This window comes from Tenrec ecaudatus, chromosome 4 (genome assembly GCF_050624435.1).
Source record: "Tenrec ecaudatus isolate mTenEca1 chromosome 4, mTenEca1.hap1, whole genome shotgun sequence".
Lineage (NCBI taxonomy): Eukaryota > Metazoa > Chordata > Mammalia > Afrosoricida > Tenrecidae > Tenrec > Tenrec ecaudatus.
In genome coordinates, this window is record NC_134533.1 from 202,013,780 (window position 1) to 202,030,601 (window position 16,822).

General features: G+C 41.6%; 1 protein-coding gene across 3 annotated transcripts in view; it reads right to left on the bottom strand.

Annotated features, from left to right (window-relative positions):
• QRICH1 (glutamine rich 1) overlaps positions 1 to 16,822 on the bottom strand; it is a 46,984-nt gene that overhangs the window by 22,959 nt on the left and 7,203 nt on the right. For all 3 annotated transcript variants that reach the window (XM_075547331.1, XM_075547332.1, XM_075547333.1), the window contains one exon: positions 11,390 to 11,719. In XM_075547331.1, coding sequence (XP_075403446.1) covers positions 11,390 to 11,698 — 309 coding nt within the window. In that variant the 5' untranslated portion in view covers positions 11,699 to 11,719. The remainder of the gene's footprint in view (positions 1 to 11,389; positions 11,720 to 16,822) is intronic.

Genomic DNA, 16,822 nt, shown 5'->3' on the forward strand with positions numbered 1-16,822 from the left:
TTCATGAGATTTTGAAACCCTTTTTATTCCTGTATTTCACAGTGTTCGAGCAGGAGTCTCAGCACGAATGGTAGCTGAGCACCGTCCAGTTCTGGCCACATGGGAAAGAAGCAGTTAGTCCCAGACCCAATCATGCCAGACACTGCATTTTCTCCTGCTACTCCTACTCTCCCCTTCCTCTGTCCCTTCAGCTGAAAAGACCCCTTGTGCCTTGGATGGATGCTTGCAAGCTTTAAGATCCCAAGTACTGTATAGTAAACTAGAAGGTAGAACAAACAAACAACCCACCCCTACCCCCAAACAAACAGAACACCAAACTCACTGGCATCCAGTCAATTCTGACTCATAGCAACCCTATAGGACAGGGTAGGACCTGCCCCTGTGAATTTCTAAGACTAACTCTTTATAGAAGTAGAAAGTCTTGAACTGGACACCCCCTTACAGAAGGGCCATGGGGAGGAGATGAGCCAGTCAGGGTAGAGTGTAGCAATAATGAAACATACAACTTTCCTCTAGTTCCTAAATGCTTCCTCACCATCCCCCACTGTCCCGATCATAATTCAACCTTACAAATCTGGCTAGACCAGAGGATGTATACTGGTACAGATAGGAACTGGAAACAGAATCCAGGATGGATGATCCCTTCAGGACCAGTAGTGAGAGTTGCGATACTGGGAGTGTGGAGAGAGGGCAGGATAGAAAGGGGGAAACCATGACAAGGATCTACATATAACCTCCTCCCTGGGGGACAGACAACAGAAAAATGGGTGAAGGGAGATGTCAGACAGTCTAAGACATGACAAAATAATAATAATTTATAAATTACCAAGGGCTATGGGGGGGGGGGCGGAGAGAGGGGGAAAATGAGAAACTGATACCAAGGGCTCAAGTAGAAAGCAAATGTTTTGAGAATGAGGATGGCAACAAATGTACAAATGTGCTTGACACAATGGATGGATGTATGGATTGTGATATGAGTTGTAGGAGCCCCCAATAAAATGATTTTTTAAAAAGTAGAAAGCCTTTTCTTTCTCCTGCAGTGATGGCTGGTTTCATCCTGCTGACCGTGGGGCTAGCAATCCTCCACACCAGGGCTCCTGCCGCGGTTGAATACAAGCACCAATTCACTGGGATGCCCCATGAAACCATGCCCCCAAATCTTCAAACCAAAGAAATACATGCCACGGGATGTTTTGCTTCACACAATCAGCAAGAGCAGCCTTTTGTTATTGTAAATAGATCTATCGCTTTTGCCAAGTCAACATTTTATAGGTATATAACTTACTGACAGCAATTACTACAACTGGTAAAAAATACAATTTTTCCATTTCCATTAATCCCTCTTTACTTCATGTCCTGGTAAACACTATTAAACTCTGGCCTCTATAAATTTGCCTTCTCTTGTCTTTCCACAAAATATCTGTCCTTTTTTGATTGGCTTATTTTGTTCAGTATGCATTCAAGTTACATCCACACTGTAACATGTATTATTGAGTACTTCCTGGTCCTTATTTATACAATACGAACCAGGACTAGCTGTCAACAGGTCCATTCTGACTTACAGGAATTCTGTATCAGTCAAACTCCACAGGATTTTCCAAGGTCCCTCGTGGTGGACTTGAACCTGTAAACTTTCAGTTAGCAGCCTTATATGCTAAGCTTTGGCACCACCCCAGGACTCCATGTGGCGCTCAGGTCTCCATGAAGCATTAGGATATACTCTTTCACTGGGATAGTTGGCTTTCTAGGGTATTTTTTTGTATCCCTATGACAATAGGATTGTATCTCAATTTGGAGCTAGTTATACTGCTGCTTTTATTCTTAAAATTTCTTTGTTCATTTTATTTACTTTGTTGCATTATCATCTACTAAGATTTTTCAGAAAGATTATCTGAGTATGGTTCACAGATCAGAAGCATGGAGACCTGGAAACATAACATGCAAATTCTCAGCCTGTATCCCAGGCCGCCTGCATCAGACTTCTAGGGGACGAGTGGAGGGCAGCCATTTCTGTTTTAGGAAGCCCTCACAGGTGATTCTCAGATAGCCCATAGTTTGATAATCACTGGTATAAACGTTGTAGTGGACTGTACTAGTCTAAATTCCTTACCACTCTGTAGATGACTCATCAATCCATCCTATTCCTCAGTTCGATTCATAACCCAGAGCACAGCATCACCACTGAGGACTAAGTATCTTAACCAAGTAAGCAACGTGAGCCATGAAGGAGCATGTATATGTTTCTACCTGGAAATAATGTAACCACTAAACTGAGAAAAATCTGTACTTGGTGTCTTTTCTTAACTGATTTTGTTACTTAATTAAAAACAAACTCATAGCAACCCCATTGAAATGCCTCAGTGGATTTCTGAGACTGCAAATCTTTATGGGGTAGAAAACCTCATCTTTCTCCCACAAAGCTGCTGGTGATTTTGAACTAGTCCAATGCACAACTAACACACCACCAAAGCTCCTATAGCATAAACCAGTACTTTATTTAGAAGACAAATGTGCTGAGTCAAAAACTATTAGACTAAGTTCCAAATTCTACCTCTTGAATAGCAATTTAAAAAAAGTATTCCCACAAGGAAGAAGAAATAGCCCATCAAATTTTAAAAATCTGTACAGGTTCAAGAGCCATGTAGCTAGCAAGTACTTGAAACGTAACAAATTATAATATGATAGAAGTACAAATAGTAGATTTCAAGAAATGAAAATAGTAATTTAAAATCGATTCTATGTTAAACTATTAGGTTAAGTGTGTGTTTAAACTGAATTTTTCTTTCTTTCTTTTTTTTTTTTTTTACAAAGAGGCTAGCAGAAATTTAAAACAAGTGGCTTGCATTCTGTTTCTCGTTCTTAGTCCCACTGAGGAGAATGCAAAGGGTAGGCTCAGTCGGACAAGAGATTCTCACTGGAAATTTAAATCTGTCAATCAACAACTAGTCATGAAAACCTTAGGGAGGTTAGGGAAAAAAAATTACTGCTCAAATAAAATTTTACTGAAAGTGGTAAAGGCTATATCTAAGTATTAAGACATTTACCAAATTCCTATTATACAAATGAACTTCAGAAACTTGATTGGTAAGATACTTAAATATGAGTCAAGAACTGGAAATGAAGAGTCAGAAAAGGCAAAAGAAATGGTCCATCTTAAAAGTGTTAAGGATTCCAAATCAGCCCCTAAAAGTACCAGTTAAGAAAGTGGTGATTTTAGTTCCCACAATACAAAGGAGCTTAAAAGTTCATAGGAGAAAACAACAGGACCGACAGTTCCGGGGGGACATGGGAGAGGGGAAGGTGGGGGGAAAGGTAGTGGTGTTAACAAACCCAGAGACAAGGGAACAAGTGATCCAAATTGGTAGTGAGGAGGGTATAGGAGGCCTGGTAGGGCGGCCAAGGATAATGTAACCGAGAGGAATTACTGAAACATGATAGTGGGACAAGAGGAAAGTAAAAGGAAATAGGAGGAAAGAGCTAGGAGGCAAAGGGCATTTATAGAAGTCTAAATAAAGGCATGTACATATGTAAATACATTTATATATGAGGATGGGGAAATAGACCTATGTGCATATATTTATAGATTTAGTATTAAGGTAGCAGATGGGCAATGGGCCTCCACTCAAGTACTCCCTTAATGCAAGAATACTTTGTTCTATTAAACTGGCATTTCATGATGCTCACCTTCCCGACACAATCGCTGAAGACAAAGTAGATACATAAGCAAATGAGGTGACGAAAGCTGATGGTGCCCGGCTATCAAAAGATATAGTCTGGGGTCTTAAAGGTTTGAAGGTAAGCAAGCAGCCCTCTAGCTCAGAAGCAACAAAGCCCACATGGAAGAAGCACACCAGCCTGCGTGATCACAAGGTGCTGAAGGGATCAGTTATCAGGCATCAAAGAACAACAAATTATACCATTGTGTGCTCACCTCCCCAATACAATCGGATCTCTGAAGACAAATGTGTCTATAAGTAAATGTGGTGAAGAAAGCTGATGGTGTCTGGCTATCACAAGATATACTGTCTGGGGTCTTAAAGGCTTGAAGGTAAACAAGCCGCCATCTAGCTCAGAAGCAACAAAGCCCACATGGAAGAAGCACACCAGCCTGTGTGATCACAAGGTGTCAAAGGGATCAGGTATCAGACATCATCAGAACAAAAAAATCATATCACTGTGAATGAGGGGGAGGAGTGCAGAGTGGAGACCCAAAGCCCATCTGTAGGCAATTGGACATCCCCTTATGGAAAGGTCTCGGGGAGGAGACAAGCCAGTCAATGTGCAGTGTAGCAAAGATGAAACATACAACTTTCCTCTAATTCCTGAATGCTTGCTCCCCACCCCAGTCCCCCACCCCACTATCACGATCCCAACTCTACCTTACAAATCTGGCTAGACCAGAGGATGTACCCTGGTACAGATAAGAACTGCAAACATGTGGGAAACAGAAGGATTTCTCCAAAGTTGTCTCCCTCAAACATATGCCAAACTCAGCTGCTTGCAAATGACTATACACTTGGAGGTCATAAGAAGTAGATGAGGGTTATCAGCCATCTAGAGCAAGCAGTAACCACTGTTTATCCCACAAGGCCCACTCCCTTCTGATAAGGGTAGTAGTTGTCTGTTTCCTTGTAGGAGACCTCAGAGAGGTCAAAGCTGCCTAAGGGTGACCAAGGTTAGGCTGCAATCAGGAATCTAGGGTCGGCCTATCTTGTCACATGTATACCCCTAGGCCTTCCCATTCCTATGGGCACACACCTAGCTCATGCCCTTCCTGTCATTCTTATGCCTATCTTACATTCCCTTCCTATGATGTGTATGCCTACTGTACTGCCCCTTCCTGTGATGTGTGGTTACCTGTGATCTTGCCCCCCTAAAGAGATATAACCCTTGGTTAGCAATAAAGGGGCTTTCTCCTGCTCTCCCTCCCAGGGGCTCTCCCTACGAGGACCACCAAGCGGGGCTGAGGTGAGCACACTGACATGAAGTGTATCCAACTCCATGATTTCGATTTCTCTTCGATCTCTCATGCTAAGACTTCACTATAATCTTTACTTATGATCGCTGTACAAATGTGCCTGCCGGACCTGTGATGATGTGTTGGGGGCCCTCCACTCCCTGCAGAAACACAGGGAATCCAGGGCGGATGATCCCTTCAGGACCAATGGTGAGAGTGGTGATACCAGGAGGGTGGAGGGATGGTGGGGGTGGGGTGGAAAGGGGAAACATTACAAGGATCTACATATAACCTCCTCCCTGGGGGACGGACAACAGAAAAGTGGGTAAAGGGAGATTACGGACAGTGTAAGATATGACAAAACAATAATTTATCAATTACCAAGGGTTCATGAGTGAGGGAGTAGGGAGGGAGGAGGAAATTTTGAGGAGCTGATGCCAGGGGCTTAAGTAGAAAGCAAATGTTTTGAGAATGATGAGGGCAATGAATATACAAATGTGCTTTACACAACTGATGTATGTATAGATTGTGATAAGAGTTGTATGAGCCCCTAATAAAACTATTTTTTTTAAGTTCATAGAAGATTTCCATTATCTTTTATTCCATTTTCCCATGAACTTTTGAAGTCCTCTCATTTTGTAAGTGCTGTCTCCCTTAAGGAGGCAGAAGCCATAATCAATTTTTCAACCTCTCTTGCCCAGGAGTGCGTGTGACCAAGGCTTCTCAAGTTAGACACACTGCAAGAAACCTGGAACCAGAAGGCAGCACGTGAGGAGGTAACAGGAACCAGTCTCCATTTTCATTTCAAATGGAGCACTGTGGTGAAAACAGCCAGAGGGCCAAAGGTCAATGCAAGGCTGTAGTGGGGTAAAGGGGGAGGGAGGATGGGTAGAAATCTCTATCACAGCAAGAAAATGATGGGCATCCACCACGGCACATTTTCTGGCTCTTCTATAAATCCCATGAGCTAGCTACTATTCTTTAGTCAATTATTTTTTGGAATATACCAGATTGAGATTGTCTGAAGAACTTCAAATACTAAGTAGATCTACGCTCCTCTTCTACTTAACCTCTGACAAACGCCTGTGTTTCTAGGAATTCACGCATAGTTTCAAGGATGTCGATTATTTTGTCAACTGAGATGACCTATGGGCTGGTCCGATGAGGACATCATAATGGGGCAGAGTAGATGTTCTGGGGTGATGAGAGGTGGCTGAAAACACAATCTGTTTTGAGGTCACAATGCTGTTATATATATTTTTACACCAATCCTAAATAAAAAGCAAACTAGATGGCTGCACAACACTGGGAATACAATGTCACTAAATTGTACACCTTAAAATTGTTAAAATGGCAAACTGTGTTATATAGTTAGCAAATTCCTATTATATACTTACCCAAAAAAAGCCCCAAACTCTACAACTTAGAAGACAGCCTTAACTTCAAGGTTGTTAATCTTCATATAAACTAATACAGAAATTTTCAAAATGTATCAGAAGCATTAAGATTGATGTTGAGCAACTAGAATCCTTACCCACTGCTGGTGAGAACATAAAATGGTTCAACCACTGTGGAAAACAGTTCTTTACAAAGTTGAACACAATGTAACTGCAGTATGACCCAACAATTCTACTCCTAGGTGTATACCCGGAAGCAATGAAGACAGAAACACAACACACCTGTAACGCCAGTGCTTTGACAAGCGGGCCATCCCACCCATGGGAGGAGGGAGGGCAGGTAGGTGGGTAAGTGTGTGTGGATGTTACTGAACTAACCAAGTAGGGGGTGGGGCAGGGTAGGCTGCAAAAGCAGATAGCTATACTTTATCCTGGATTATGGGTTGTAGTACAACAGTTTTTCCATTGCCCAGAGAAGGGTGAGGGGGATGAGCAGTGATTTTTTAATTTTTTTTTGTAATGAAAAGGGGGCAGTAGGCCAAATAAGTTTGGGAATCCATGCAGTACACTAATGCTTGCTGAAGCACTTTTCACAATAGCCAAAAATAGAAACGAAAATATCCATCAACAGATAAACACATAAATAATATGTGGTATATATACACACAATGAAATACTGCTCAGCCATACGAAGACACAGAAATCCCAATGCATGCTACTAGATGGATGCACCTTGACATCATCATGCCGAGTTAAAACGGCACACGCTGTTAGAACACTATCGGCAGAGGTTTTCAGAAGTGCTTCTGTTCATTCCTGTATTTCAATGCTCAAGCTACCTCTGGCCTCTTCCATTCACTCACACAGTCTACTCCATGGACACCAGCCTTTTTTGTAGTTCTTCAGAGAGCCAACCTTCCTCCCACCTAAGATCTATTTTGCCAAATTTAAAGAAGCAAGCATGCCTCCATTTTAAAGCTCTCCTCTTTGGAATGCTGTTTACCCAAATAACTGTGTTTCACTGGCCAATGTTCCCCCGTTTTAACTCAGATGCCAACAGCATACTAAGGCCAGCTCACCTGCTCTACGTTTCTCCTTTGTGTTTATCGCTGCAACACAAGACTTTTCTCACATCTCACCTGCCTGGCCTGGCCTCTTCCCCTCAAGGACAGTGAGCTTTACTTTGTTCATTACTGTACCCAAGCATCCTGCTGAGGGCTTTGTACATACACACAGAAATGTAAGGAAAAAAAGGTTAGGAATCACTGTCTTACCCCTAGCAGCAGGCTGTTTACATCTAGTGACAAGAGTTAACATGTTGACACTATCATTCATGCACAATACAAGCACTGTTTAAAATACAAAGCTCTCCCTCTGATTCCACTCCCTAGGGGGTCCTACTGCTCTGTTTGAATTCAGCCTTCGAGTTTGAATTGTACACGTGAAAAATGTTTTGGTATTACAATGGTCTCAACACTCAACAATCTATTGAATGTCCCTGCCGGTCAATATGCAAAAAGCAACCTCATTCTTTGGGCTACACAGGGCAATACACGAAAAGGGCACCACTATTTGGCATTTCCCTTGAGAAAGGGGTCTGTTTCTACTATTACCACCACGTGCAGTCTAGCAGTGAATAGCCTTACATGCAAATGGAGAAGGGGGCTTCAAAAGTCTGTAGAAAATGGAATTAAAAGATAGTGGTATTTCTCCATGAACTTTTTGAAGCCTCTTCATCAACACAAATAAAGGTCTCAAGTACGTACACTTAAACATTTGACAAATTCACCTCCAAGTAAGTTGTACTAATTAATCCTCTTATAATTTTGCTTAGCCGGGTCAAAATTTTTATATTTTTCCATCTAGTAAGTGAAATATAGTATTTCATTTTAAAATCGTGCATTCCTATAATTGCTGGTGGTATGAAAGATCTGTTCGTATGATTGGCACCATCTGCATTCTCCCAGGAACTGTTTTAGAATCCTTTCCATTTCTCCATGATGTTCCCCACCCCCAGTTTGTAGGAGGTTCTTTGTGTGTTAGAAATACTAGTTAGGAGCAGGGGCTCACATCAAGACAGGTTGGCTACAAATACTGGCTTTCAGGATATGACAACTTCTTTATGCCTCATTTTCTATTTTTAGTTTCAAAAATTGTGTATAAATAAGTCTATATAGAGGTCAAACAACATATACGTACAAAAATTTTGTTAACTGCTAGTCTCCTTAGTCTATTGTCACTCAGAAAATGCTTCTTCAAAGTCTTATATAACATTCTTTCTTTATATTTTTACTCATTTTGCCTGGCTTATGATTTAGGGAGTTTTACTGTTTAGCTATCAATTTACAATTCCTTTCCCCATTTGCAGTCTACTTTTAGAAACATTAAATCTTATTTGGCTTATGCCAATTATCATATTTTTTTACTTATACATAGCTTTTCAATTTTATGAAAGGATTAATTTCAAGGAGGATAAGCCAAACATATCTAGAAAAGATTCAAAGTACTTTTAAATTTTAACTAGAAAAACAATCAAATCATTGCCGCTCTCTGTGTGGACCTGGCTGCTGAAGACATCAGGCTCCGGAGGTATCTTTTGGATCACAAACTTCTTCCTTCTCAAAGACTGGGCTTGACTGATTTAAGAGGCATGCACAGCAAAGACACTTGGGACCACTAAGGGACCTAAAATGTAGGATCCAGCATTCACCAGGGATTTGAACTACCAATAAAGGAGTTGTGTGTGAGAAACAAACAAACAAAAAAAACCCATTCATTGTCCTTGAGTCAATTGACTCAGCAACCTTTTATTCTATATATATGTGAGGTGAAAAAAACCGTAGACACTTACCCCTGGTACAAACCACATTTCAGTAGCATTCTAGGCAGTAGAAATCTGTCTTTTAGGTCTACTTAAACAAGACGTGGGGAGGATGGGGGGGAGATGGATAGACATGTAAGAATTTTTTTAAAGGGAAAAAATATGAAGTTTCTTCTATCTACACCAATGACTTACATTAGAATTGATAATCTGTGGCGACAAATAAATCATACAGACAAAAAAAGTATCTAACAAATTGGCTAAAATTGTACGCAAAGCAACAGAAAAAATGGGATTCTTACTTTAAAAGAACACTGACAATTATTGAATTTTATCTCTAACATGATCAAGCAAATATTCCATGAGTTGTAATTACAATTTCTCTGCAGGTATTTGAGATTTGATATGATTTCAAGGGTTCCTCAGGGTTGAAAGATGGGAAAGGTTAGCTTACTTACTTTTTTCTTCCTTAAGGAGAGTTTAGACACCTGGACAATCTTTCTATTGGTATCTGAGTATATTTTCAAAAAGGAACACACTGCCTTAGCTGCACTGAAGAGAAGTGTATCCTCTCCCACTGTCGCTAGTGTGCCTCATCCTATGCTTACCCCTATAGGTAGGACCTGTGGACACCATACAGGTTTGTCAACACCCAAGCCATGGCACTGAAGCTGGCCCAGGGATCCACTACTTCTGTGCTTAGGGTCTCCACAGAACTGCTCGACCTTCCCAAAAGTTCCCTTGTTAACATGAATTATTTTGTCACCTGAATCTGTCAGCTTTCCCTTTTTCAGGAATTCCTTGAATTTAATTTTTTATAGCGTTTTCTACCCAGAATTTGCAGGAATTCTTAACCTTTTAGTTACTTAGAATAGGTGTGGTCTAAGTGCATATGACAACAGATTAATTCATTGGGCAAAAAAGTCAGTCTTCTTTTACATAGCACCCTTATTTTCTTACCTGACCTGGAATAAAACAATGGCTGTGCCCCTCCATTTGCCATATAATGAATGCAGGCAGCCTCACAAACCACTATTACTCTCTGATAAATGAACAAACAGGCTCAGAAAGATTAAGGCCATGTCACAAATATGAGGGGTCAACTCAATATGAGGGGAAAAAAGAACTGATACCGAGGACTTATGTAGAAAGAAATTGTTTTGGAACTATTGATGGCAACTTATATACAAGTGTGCTTAATACTATAATCGAATGATGGATTCTTATAAGATTTTTAAGAGCCCCCAATAAAATGATTAATTAAAAAAAATCAAATCCAGGTCTGTAACTCTAGAGCCAATTTAGTGTGTCACTCTGCCTGTGCCCACCCCCCACCCCCCCATCCTGCCTCTCCCTTTCTATCCTCGTGGTGGGACAGCACAAGGATAAGATGAGAGAGGACCACAATGGATGAGGGCAAGAAAACAACATTTGTAACTAGAACAGACTGCTGCTTCACATAAAGACACCTACAAAGAAAAGCTTTACCATTTCCGCAAATGCATTAGCTTTTCCTTCACCAATGCACTCATTATCAATTATGCTTATTTCTCAAGTCATATAAATAATAAACACAAAACAAAATCTTTTTCTTTATCATTGTACTGGGGGGGAGGCTCCCACAAATCCCATGACAATCCATCATTCATTGCAATCATCATTCATTGCATTAAGCACACCCATACATACAATACCCTCAAAAGATTTTCCCTCCCCTTGCCCCTTCCTGCCCCAGAACTAGAAATCTTTAGGTGATCTAAGTCATAGAACTATATAACAAAATGAAGACCACTAAAACATAATGGTCTTTCCATTCTGAAGTACATTCCAAATGTCATGTTTTCAGAATGAGCCAAAATTGGTACTGCTCTGTTCTCCCTCTGCTCAGCTGGACTCAGACAGAAGGACGCTTCAGTCACACACAAATCCAATTTCAGAAGACCTCTAGCTTCTACACTGCCCAGCTCTCCAAAGCAAATGCGGTTAAGTGTCTGTGGTCTTTCCAGTTAACAGTAATTACAACTATTTTTAGTCCCATTAACCGAAAATCATAAGGTTGAACAAGAACTTTGAAGGGAAAAAAGCCCTCATATAGTATCCTTTGGTGAAAATACCTCTTGCAGCCATGTATACAGATGTGATGGCACTGCTGACCCAGAGAATGACGGCAAATGAAGTACATTAGACAGTCTGCAACTCAACATTTCTCTTTACCTGAACCTGCTGTGGCTGCTGGACCTGGATCTGCTGTTCTTGCTGAGTCTGTGGCTGAACACTGGTCGTGACTGGACAAGCTAGCTCAAGCAAAGACCCAGCCACTTCGGTGCTGTCTGTGTAAATGCAGCTCCCACCCTGCTGGTACACCATGGTCGTGGTAGCTGTCTGCTGGAACTCCTGAAGGGCTTCCGGCCCTTTGGAGGCCAGCGAGTCCAGAAACTCCTTCATCCTGTGTTGCGGCACAGACCTCGCCTTGACCCGGATATACTCTTCAAAGGAGATGGTGTTCTCTAGAGAATTATTCATATTGCAGAGTCCTTAGGGTTCCTAAAGACAAAAGGATGAACACAAGTCAAAGCTAGGCTACTGCTTTTATATCTTGAAATGCTCACATCAGAGCTGAGTATTTCAGGGCAGCTACATAACATCTAGAATGAAAGTAAAATTTTATTATACACCCTTATTCTTTCAGTTAATGGTGTTTGCAAACCTTTTTCATACAAAATAAATCAAACTATGACACTGAAAACAAAAAAAACAAAAGTAGGATTCACGATACTGGATGAAACAGGCTGAACACACTCCCCATCCCGTACAGAGCCAATCCCATCTTCTGTGCTGGGCCAGGCACTGGTCAGTAAAAGTCACATGCAAAACGACTCTGCGGCCCTCACAGAGAAGACTACCAAGGGAAGCAAGTGAGGAACAGGGGTTCCTGCCGACTGTCTTAAATCCAATCCCAAATGGGTCCTATAATGGAGGGCTTCCCTCTTAGCTGCAGTGAGACTCAAGAAAGTGTGTTCCCATCTCCCATTAGAAATTCACAATGTCCCATTTAGCCTTATACTGCTTGAATCCTTTTGTAGAATCACTTATTGGTTTAGAGCACTGGTTCTCAACCTTCCTAATACCATGATCCCTTAATACAGTTCCTCATGTGTGGTGACCCCCACAACCATGAAACTATTTTCGTTTCTACTTCATAACCGTAATTTTGCTACTGTTATAAATCAAGCAACCCCTGTGAAAGGGTCATTTGACCCCCAAAGGGGTTGTGACCCACAGGTTGCAAACCACTCACTGGTTTGGAGTGTGGACTCGGAGTCCAGACTACCTGGGTTCAAATCTCAGTTCCTTAGATGTGTATGCTTTAGTAAGTACCTGAACCTCACTATTCTTATCTATAGAGCACGTTAAAATGCTACTTGCCACATAGAGCTAACATGAAGATTAAGGCACATGTAATTTTAGAAAAGTACCTGACACATAGTTGGTGTTACATTAGTGTTAGATTATCATGACTATAATAATTTGTTGGGACTAGATAAAAGGAGCCCTGGAAACTCAGTGGTTAAGCCTTCCCTCTGAACCAAACTGTTGGTGGTTCGACTCCTCTAGGCATTTTGTGAAAGATGTGGTAGTTGGCTTACATAAAGATTACCAACTTAGAAAACCTCTGGAGTAATTCTACTTCATCACATAGGGTTGCTATAGGTTGGAACTGACTTGATGGCAATGGGGTTTGGGTTTGAGGTTGGATAGTGTTGTAAATAACTAGATTACTATGAAATTCTGAAATAAATTCTGCAGGTGTTTCACTGGGGTATTATTTATCGTGAGAAGTGACGGGCAGGAGTGATCCTTATTCCCAATTAGCCAACCACAACTGTGCAATCTATAAACTGTTGAGTGCCCTGCCACTGCAACCTTTGTATCATCCTCCAGTGATCAGCACCGCTCCAGAACAAAAGCAATAGCCAGGTAACATAAACCAAGTGAACCTTTTTGCCAAAAAGAACTCATTCGCAAGTGTCTGCAGTGATTTTGTTGCCTTGAGCCATCAAGACTAGAAATACCAGTCTCTCTCTCTCACTGTGGTCAGTCTCATTTTTCTTAATCTAAAGAAACACTGCCAACTAAGTTTGCAAAACTGCAAAATCTTCATACAAATACCACTTGCTAAAGTCAGTCACTTGGATCCTCCTGGCCACCTATTCCCATCACTCTCAAGTTTCAGTTAATTCGGGAGCAGCAGCTTACACCTCATCGCAAGTCTGATATTAAGCACAAAGGAGAAACCCACCAACTTTCCTTCCCAACGCAGCTTTCTTCAGTGTTCAGGCAGAATCCCACCGAAGGTTTTTTGTTTTTGGGGGGTGGGGTGTCCATTTTTTAAAGGATGGATATAAACATAATACATTAAGAAAAAATTCAAAATTAACGTAGTCGTGTGACATCAGTCATTTCCAGTTCAGGACCAAACAGAATAGTCCCGACGGGCTTCCAGTGAAGTCACCTTTACAGAAGCCTACAGAGTTGTTGGTGGGGACAGTGGCAGAGCACTTCCTTTCAAGTAACACGGGAAGGAATAAAAGGGAGATTTCTTCTCCTTTTCATTCACTAGCGATTGACTCCCTAACTGGACATGCTGAGCATTTAAACCATCTCCCCTACTTATCCTTGCCAATCACTTTTTAAATTTTTAGATTTGGCATGATCACCTTCCTTTAAAAAAAAATCCCCTCATAGAGGGGTTTAGGAGAGGAGATGGGTTAATTAGGGTGTGAGGTAGTACCGATGAAGAACACAGCTTTCCCCCAGATCCTGGATGCTTCCTCCCCCCAACTACCATGATCCGAATTCTACCTTGCAGGGCTGGATAGGGCAGAGGCTGTACACTGGTACATATGAGGGCTGGAGGTACAGGGAATCCAGGGTGGATGATACCTTCAGGACCAAGGATGTGAGGGGCGATGCTGGGAGAGTGGAGGTAAGTGGGTTGGAAAGGGGGAACTGATTACAAGGATCCACATGTGACCTCTTCCCTGGGAGAGGGACGGCAGAGAAGGGGGGAAGGGAGACTCTGGATAGGGCAAGATATGACAAAATAACGATGTCTAAATTACCAAGGGCACATGAGGGAGGGGGGAGCAGGGAGGGAGGGGGGAAAAAGAGGACCTGATGCAAGGGGCTTAAGTGGAGAGCAAATGCCTTGAGAATGATTGAGGCAGGGAATGTATGGATGTGCTTTATACAATTGATGTATGTATATGTATGGATTGTGATAAGAGTTGTATGAGCCCCTAATAAAATGTAAAAAAAGAAAAGAGGAGAAAAAAAATATTTGTGTTTATTCTAGCCATGTGTTCCAAGTGACTTGAACTCGAGTGTAGAACCCTTACTGTGGTTCCTCACATTGAAGCTTGAAATTCCCAGTTGAGCTTCAAATAGAGCCCACCACCATTTCCCCCAAACTTCTTTCAGTAACTCCTCAAAAAGCTCCCACTGACTCTGCAAAAAAACAAAATGATTCAAAGACTACAGAATCAGGGAAGCTAAGATTCTATTAAAGAAAAAGAAAGACTTTAATGGAAAAGAATTGGAAGGAACATTCCAACCTGCACATTGGTACACACTTACAGAGAGTTTCATTTCTTTTCCTTTGAAACTTGCTGGCTTGGCAGCACCCGTCCGTGTGTAGGTCTGTACGTACATACGTACACCTAGTCAGCACTTGACCTGATGCATGAGCACGTAGAAGAGCCTCCCTAGTCAGAGAACACGCAGGCTTTTCCAGAACTCTGTCTCTCAGGCACATCAAGGTGTCATGCATTTCTGAAAAGCCGCTCCTCACGAGGGAGCAGCCTCACTCGAGGCCAGTCACCCTGAGAGCTCTGCCACCCTGAGCGGATTCTACGTGACTCGAGTGGAAAATCCCCCGGGAGAAAAGAAGAACGTGGCAAAGATAAACAGTGAAAAGCGAAACCAGCTTGTTAATCTGACAAACAGTCCATCCGAGTAAGATTTTTAAAAGACGTTATTTCAGGGTAAAATGTGACCATTTCTGGCCTGTTATTTTGTTTTATTCCCAGAAGGGAAGCTCCAAAACCAAACTCACTGTTCTCCAGGCGATGCCGACTCCTAGCCATACTGTAGGGCAGAGTAGAACTGCCTCTGTGGGTTTGAGATCTGTTTCTACTCTTTACAGGAGTAGAAAGTCTCATCTTTCTCCCTTGGCTCGCTGGTGGTTCAGAAGGGCTGACCTTGGGGTTAACAGTCCATCATTTTACCCACTCCGCTACCTGGACTTGTGGAGGGAGGTAGCAGGCACACACATTAAGTAATGGTAAGACCCACAGTTGACACACAGTCCCAATTCTGTGGAAATCTGGGTAGAAAGACAGAGAAGTCTCCCCACACCCTCCAAAAATAAACCCCTATACATTTTCAAAGACCTGCTACTGGCTCTGTTGCTATCTAGGCCTCAAAAGCAAAATGTCTAATTCAAGTTCTGCAGCATCTAGGTCTAGTGAAGGTTAGCCAATGAGACGCAGTCCAGAATTCCTGGAGACCCCCATGAAACACATGGGGACACATTCTCAGAAAAGCTCCAATTCCCACAGGGCAGTGGCCTTCCAAACGTAATTCAATTTGGGGAGAGCTAGGCTGACTCTAGTCTATCCCAGGAAGGGCTGGCCAAGATGAATTTTAACCTAAAAGATGTGAATCAAGTTATTTACCCTCCTAAACCAGGAAGGCTTCAGGGTGAGTAATGTTCTCAAAGGCCCTGCTGAGCTAGCAGCCTCACAGCCTAAAGCCCCCTGACCAAATCGTCCACCTCTTTTATGCTCGGAGAAAATGAACAATTCCTAAAGAATGAATATAAAGCAGTTAAAATGAATTTACCTTTCATGTTTCTGAAATCATATTAGCCCTGCACAACCTCAAATGAAAGTGTGCCCACACACTGGAAGTAGATGCCCACTGAAATAAATATATGGACATCCCGCATAGTCACTGGATCCTAGTCAGATTCTAGCTTGACCCCATCTCCACGCTCAGATGCAATCGTCCCCACATCTCCGCTCCATTCTCTCCTCAGTTTCAGAAATACACTCAAATCTGTTAAATAAGTCAACGAGTAAAGAAAACAATTCAGAAAAAAACCTTGCATGTGGCAATTTTTCTTCCTTTACTGACTTTCATACCACACAATCCTATCACAGAATCAGATCACTCCTCATTCATCATTTTCATTTTACAGTATGACTTTCTGTATGTTCTTTCACCCATCTGATGTTTCTACTGCATAGTGAAGGAAAAATTTAATTTTTACTTTTTCTGAAGACTAACAACTTGTCCTTTTATCAATTATTAAATTACTGAAATTATTTAGCTGACTTGAAATGTACTATTATTCACTAAATTCACAAATAATACCTGCGTCTAAGTTTTTTGGTGATTCCACTGTTCTTTCTGTAGCACAGTATCTGGAAGATTCTTTGTGTGTTCTCAGCCCTGCTACAGTTATTTAAAATTCTTAATGACACAGAAGGCACATGAAGGGTAAAAAGGCAGACCATATATTTATGCACTCCAATTTTGTTTAGTCATGACTACATTTTTTAAAAGACTGGATGATGCAACAAA